Raw genomic sequence first — 6,661 nt, 5'->3', positions numbered from 1 at the left:
AAGCAATACAAAAATGAAGTTGAAACGCAACTTAACAAGAAAATCAAAATGATAAGAAGTGATAGGGGTGGTGAATATGAATCTCCTTTTGAACAAATATGTTTAGAATATGGAATTATTCATCAAACAACAGCCCCTTACACTCCCCAATCCAATGGGATTGCGGAAAGAAAGAATCGTTCATTAAAGGAGATGATGAACGCATTGTTGATAAGTTCTGGTTTGCCACAGAACTTGTGGGGGGAAGCCATTCTTACGGCCAGCCGAATACTAAATCGAGTACCCCATAGTAAAACACAATCCATTCGAGGATTTTGAATTGTGAATAAAGCTTAGCTTCGATCGAATTTGAGAATTCAGTTTAATATGTTTGCTTTCTTTTATTTTCATTAGGATTAGAAGTTTTGCACTGTTCTTGACCTGAATTTGGTCAATGTAGGGGTAAGTTGACCGAATTTTGTCCTCTTATCTTAACCTATACTTAATGGGCACAAAACTTAGTCACTTGGGGTTAAAGTAAGGCAGTTTTAACTATCTGTTAAAGTCAAATAAGAATAAAGTGCAAACCATTTTTTCAGATCATGAGAACATAGCAAGATGCTTATAATCTATTAATAACTGATTAATAAAATTAGATCATACCAAATCCAATGGAATTCTCTAAATTTCCAGATATACTTAGCCAACTAATGTAATTTGTTTTAGCTATATATATAGTTAAAAATTTCTTAAAAACATATATTAAAGACGAATTTATTTTCACAAATGTGTAATGAATACATTAGTTCCCCTATCAGTTTTCTTTCTTTTTTTTATTTATTATTATGAAATCAATTTTATTTGACTAATCTGGATTATCCTTGAATAGACCCACGAAAAGAATAAAGTGTTTCATCTAAAAAATATTCTCATTCTAAGAATTCAGTAGTCTTGCACCTACTAATAAAGCTCTGAATTTTGGTATTTTTTTTATTGGACAATCTAATATTCGAAATTTATTAATTCAATTCAAACAAATTTGTCTCAGGTCGGAGCCATAAAATGGGGAGCGTTCCTTATCAGGAATTTCTCAAGGATCAAATTTAAAATTTCTGATTAAGGATGAACATCTCATGACATTTCTGTGTGGTGCATCCCGCTAAATGTTATTTCTTTACTTAACCAAATTTTCTTTTTTCCCCTCTAATTATATAAATTTTCTAGCTCATCAAACTAGAAAATGCTCCTTATTAGAAATTTCTAACATGCTAATTAACAAAAACTAAGTAGAGAGACACAGAATATGGTGTATGGGTCAGGTGAAACATAACAACCCACAAGTAGCAAATGGTACGACGATGGGACTCAAATTTTAGTGCTAAAAAACAAAAAAAGACACTGAAAAAGAAAGCCCCCCTAAAACAAAAAGAAACTCCCTTAACCAACAAAAATAGCAGAGTTATTTTTTTTCTTTGAAAAAAACACAAAAAATTAAAAGAAGAAAAAGCAAAGAAAGCGAAAGGAGATGAAAGTGTGATGGCGTGATTTACTTTTGCTTTCTATCAAGACAGGAATCTTTGAAAATCCAAAGTTCTCCTAAAAGTAAATGAATTTAAATAATACATTTCTTATTTTAAAAAAATACTAATGGAAAAAAGTGAAACTTTTGATTCAGCTGAGTGTTTGGCAATGCTTAAATTGAGATAAATTAATTTTGTAGTATGTGTTTTCACAAAATATTCAACGCTGTTTCAAGAGCTAATAAAATTGTAAAATAATATCAGAAACCTCTAAAATGAGAAAAATATATCAATGTGGATTTTTAGTTTCTCTTTTGTTAATGTAATTTGGAAATGATTTAATTTATTTTGCGTTCAATTTTATTTCAAGAACTAGACAACTTAATTCGAATTTGATCAAATTGTTTTTGAATATAGGAGAAATGTTGCTTCATTCTCCCTTTGGATGAAGTAAATTGTTTAAGGTCATTGTATTGCATTATTTAATAGGTTATACCTATTGTTTTTAAGGTCATTTATTCACAATTACTATAGATATTAATTGGTGATATAAAGATTAAATGTTATACGTACTTAATATTGTATTAATTAATTCAAAAAAAGGCCAGAAACATATCAAGGGTATATTGGTAAAGAAGAGAATTTAGAGAGAGAAACAAGAAAAGAGAATCTAGGGAGAGAAAGAGAGATTTTCTTGTTTCTTTTAATTTGTCTCTCCTTCCAACACATTCTACTCTTCTTCTTTCACTCTCTCTTTCTCTCTCTTACTTGCCCGTTGTGAACATAAATTCTGCAAATTTTGGTACTCTCTTCTCGCTATAATACGCCCTGGTACATAATGCTGCTGTAACTAACATGAGCAGAGTGCGCATTGCACACAGCACCATTGCATTCGCCGGGAATGAATCCCACCAGTGTAGACCCAACACAACCACCACCGCCGCCGCCGTTGCTGCAACCACCGCGCTCCTCCTTCAGCTGCGACCGTCACCCTGATGAACAATTCACCGGCTTTTGCCCTGAATGTCTCTGTGAACGCCTTACTACTTTAGACAATAACAGTAATAATAATAATCCTTCTTCTTCTTCTCGCCGTCCTTCTACTTCCTCTTCTTCTGCAGCAGCAGCAGCTATTAAATCGCTTTTTTCGAAGCCTTCTGCTAATAATCTTCCTCCTAAACCCACTAATAATAAACCCAACGCCTCGTTTTTCCCCGAGCTTCGTCGGACTAAGTCTTTTAGTGCTTCGAAAAACGAGGCGTTGGGCTTTAATGCTTCTGCTTTTGAACCCCAAAGGAAATCCTGTGACGTTCGTGGTCGTAATACTCTTTGGTCTTTGTTCTCCATTGACGACGAGACAAAAAGTACTGCTAAACAACCCACTTGTTCGCAAAACCCAGATGATATTGTAAATGAGGAGGAAGAAGAAGAACCCGAAAACGATGAAGAATTAGAGGATGTGGTGGATGAAATAACTGAAGAGGTGAAACCAGTGGAGAACGAGGTGGAACCAGAGATTGTAGTAGAAGAAGTGGAGGAGGTGAATAATGGGGATATATTGAAGCCGATGAAAGATCATATAGATCTTGATTCGCAGGCGAAAAAGGCTTCAGTTGCAGGGAGTTTTTGGTCAGCTGCATCAGTGTTTAGCAAGAAGTGGCACAACTGGAGGCGAAAACAGAAGCTGAAAAAGAGAAACAATGGCGAAAATTCGGGTACATTGCCTGTAGGAAAGCCTATTTCAAGGCGTTATAATAATAGGGATACCCAATCGGAGATAGCAGATTATGGTTTTGGGAGAAGGTCTTGTGATACTGATCCTCGGTTTTCACTCGATGCTGGTAGGATTAGCTTTGATGATCCGAGGTATTCTTTCGACGAGCCTCGCGCTTCTTGGGATGGTTATTTGATTGGTAGGAGTACTTTTCCTAGAATGCCACCTATGGTTTCAGTGATAGAAGATGCCCCTGTTGTGCAAATTCCCCGTACGGATAACCAGATACTGGTTGAAGAACCACCACGTATTTCAATGAATTCTATCAATGAGGATGAAGGTGGGGTCCCTGGAGGTACTACTCAGACTAAGGAGTATTACTCTGATTCGTCTTCGAGGAGAAGGAAGAGTCTTGATAGGTCTAATTCAATTAGGAAGACTGCAGCTGCTGTCGTGGCCGAAATTGATGAGATGAAGGCTGCTGCAATGTCTAATGCTAATAAAGTAGTATTGCCTGCTGTGAATGTGAGCGATCAATTTCATGGAGCCAAAGTGTTGGTTGGTGAGAGGGATTCAAATTCGTTCTCGAATTCCAATTCTTTGAGAGATGACTGCTCTGAGACTTTTGAATTGACAGGTTTTAGGGATAATGGTTCGGTGATTGGAAATGGTGGGGATCGAAAGGGGTCGTCCAAAAAGTCAAGGAGGTGGGCCTGGAATTTATGGGGTTTTATACATAGGAGAAGTAATAGTAATGGGAACAAAGATGAGGACGATGATAGGTATAGTAGATCAAATGGGGTGGAGAGGTCATTTTCGGAATCTTGGCAAGATTTGAGGACCAATGGTGATGTAAGAGGTGGTATTAATAGGAAGGTGTTCAGGAGTAATAGCAGTGTGAGCTGGAGGAGCTCGACCAACGGTATTGGTGGATCGTTTGGTGGGAGTGTGAGGAAATCTGGTGTTGAGATGAATGGCCATGTAAAGAAGAAAAGAGATGATTTTGTGTTGGAGAGGAATCGGAGTGCGAGGTATTCACCTAGTCATCTTGATAATGGACTCTTGAGGTTCTACTTGGCACCCATGAGAGGCAGCCGGAGAGGTTTACCAGGAAAAAGTAGGCCAAATGGCTCACACTCAATTGCGAGGAGCTTACTTCGACTGTACTGAGATCCACCCAAGGTCCTTAGTGCTTCTTTTGATCAAAATGTTAATTTTCCTTGCATTTGTTTCAATATTCCCTGTGCCAATGTAATCTCGCGACAATGCATATGTCATCTATGTACTCCTTGGATTTTTTCTAATAACAGGAAAAGTCTTTTCTTTGTCATAACCTTTCCTTTTAGTGCCAATATTATGTCTCTCATTTCACCCTCAATGATTTTGTTTCATGTCTTAATTGAGTAGGATTATTGTATTTGTACATGCTTCTGTTTCACTTTGTTTCTTTTGCTGATTATATAAATATGAAAGGAATTCTTACCTGGCATGTTTACGGGTAAATTCTGAGCACCTTCTGTTGTTATTAATGTTATTTTGAATGTTCAAACTATTCAAAAATGTTCTTACTGTTGGATATACATCAGCAAACATATTACTGTAAATGGATTTACTTGGTATACCTACAAATATGGAAGTTGGTAATTGTGTCATGTTTGGTAGTATGACAGCCAGGGTGTATCTTTTTGTTACCAATCTCACGTTACTTCGGTCCTTTACTTTGCTTTCCTTCTAAACATTTCCACATTTCCATACTTCTATTATAGGAGAAATGCAGATCTCTCTTAATTTCTTAATTGCTAGGACTTCTAGATGATTGACTTTATACATCGTTTAACCCATTTTTCATACTCATAACAGCTTCTCGATGATTGACTTTATACGTCGTTTAACCCATTTTTCATACTCATAACAGCTATGATTCTGCTATAGCAATGTTGCCAGTAATGATATGTTCCTATGAAACTTTTATTTGGAAAACTGAAGCCATTTCCTTGTAGAAATCAATATCGCTGTCATAACAATGATATGAATTTCAAAAAGTTACTTAAAATCAGCTCATCTTTTGAGATTCAGGATACATGAAACCCAAGCTCTTGCTGGTGTTTCTGACCAATTTGAGCAGTACACTTGTTAGTGATTTTCATGATTGTTGTTTGTTGAGTTCATTGTTCTGTTGGTCAGTGTCAATTGCTCTTTCCGGACTAGTCCTTGTCAAGGAAACAAAACATAGTGGATCACCCACCCAAAAAAGAAAAACAATAATGTGGTGTGGATCAAACTGTTAAATTTTTTTTACTTGATAAAGTTACATATCCAAGGTTGTGTGCTTATGATGTTCATTGTGTATACCCTGCTGGAACTGACATTAAGTTTCTTTACCTTTTTATCCAGGAATGAGTTTGAGGCTTAGGATTGTACTACAAGCCGCTTATCTGTCTTGGTAACAAGGTTGTTGACAATATCAGCGCGCAAAGACTTGTCTTTTGAAGTTTCGCAATGCACTTGTTGGTAACAGGCTATATGGTAACTCGGTTTAAGAAGCTCCATTCAGAGGTATCAGCAAATTTGTGTAGAGTATCAAATGGCAGAGAACGATCTGATTACTTTGAACAAGTGTATTCTGGAAACTCTACCTTGGACCTTGTTTGGAAATACTGCAGTTACACTACTGCTAAAGTTTCAAATAGGGGATTGTGTAAAAAACCTGCAGAAGATTTGGGTTTGTGTTGGTATATGTAAATGTTCACTTAATTGGTATATGTAGTGTACACTCCTCTTAGTGCAGAAGACTTGAATTTTTCTTGTTTTCTCAATTGGGGGTGTGTATCTTTCATTGGATTTGGTTAGAAATTGTAAAAGATAAATTGGTAGATGGGCTGTAAGGAGAAGTTTTTCTCTTGATTCCCTTATTTCCCAGCTAATTCATACCAATAACAATGCCTCAATCCTAATTCAACTAAGTCGGCTATATGAATCCTTAATATCCATTTGTTTCATTTGGATTCATTACATTTGAATACGCAACGTATATATTTTTTCAATTCCATTTTTCCAGCAGTTCAGAGGGAGCTCGTTGTAATGCTAACACAACGTAACATGGCCAAAGTATAATTGAGCAATCGACATGATATATTTGCTCGTATTGCAGGAGTAGGTCGTAATTTGCAGGAATAACTATAATATAAATGGTAAGATTCTTTTACATGATGAGATTTTATCTCCTTGGAGAAAAGCTAGTTAAAATAGCATGGGCTAGCCAATTTTCGAACTAGTCATTCAAAAATAGCCAGCGTTTGTCAAGTCATTGAAAAATAGCCACTATTTTGCTGCAACAGAGATCGGTCCAGCATAATATACTGGAGTTCGGTGCACCTGTATATGAACTTCCAGCATATTATGCTGAACAGACATACTCGATGGCTCCGGTATAATATACTGGAGAATG

General features: G+C 36.3%; 1 protein-coding gene across 1 annotated transcript; it reads left to right on the top strand.

Annotated features, from left to right (window-relative positions):
- Positions 1-2,183: 2,183 nt before the first annotated feature.
- LOC104210148 (protein OCTOPUS-like) lies at positions 2,184-6,153 on the top strand. Its single transcript, XM_009758965.2, has 2 exons — positions 2,184-4,395; positions 5,608-6,153. The coding sequence occupies exon 1, from the start codon at positions 2,401-2,403 to the stop codon at positions 4,381-4,383; it is 1,983 nt and encodes a 660-aa protein (XP_009757267.1). The 5' UTR covers positions 2,184-2,400; the 3' UTR covers positions 4,384-4,395; positions 5,608-6,153.
- Positions 6,154-6,661: the final 508 nt, after the last annotated feature.

Source organism: Nicotiana sylvestris, chromosome 7 (genome assembly GCF_000393655.2).
Source record: "Nicotiana sylvestris chromosome 7, ASM39365v2, whole genome shotgun sequence".
NCBI lineage: Eukaryota > Viridiplantae > Streptophyta > Magnoliopsida > Solanales > Solanaceae > Nicotiana > Nicotiana sylvestris.
Note: the sequence above shows the minus strand (reverse complement) of the source record. Positions and strands in the feature narration are given on the sequence as shown.

Excerpts from the sequence above, each read along its gene's own strand:
- LOC104210148 (XM_009758965.2), top strand. The coding sequence starts at position 2,401 with ATGAATCCCACCAGTGTAGACCCAACACAACCACCACCGCCGCCGCCG.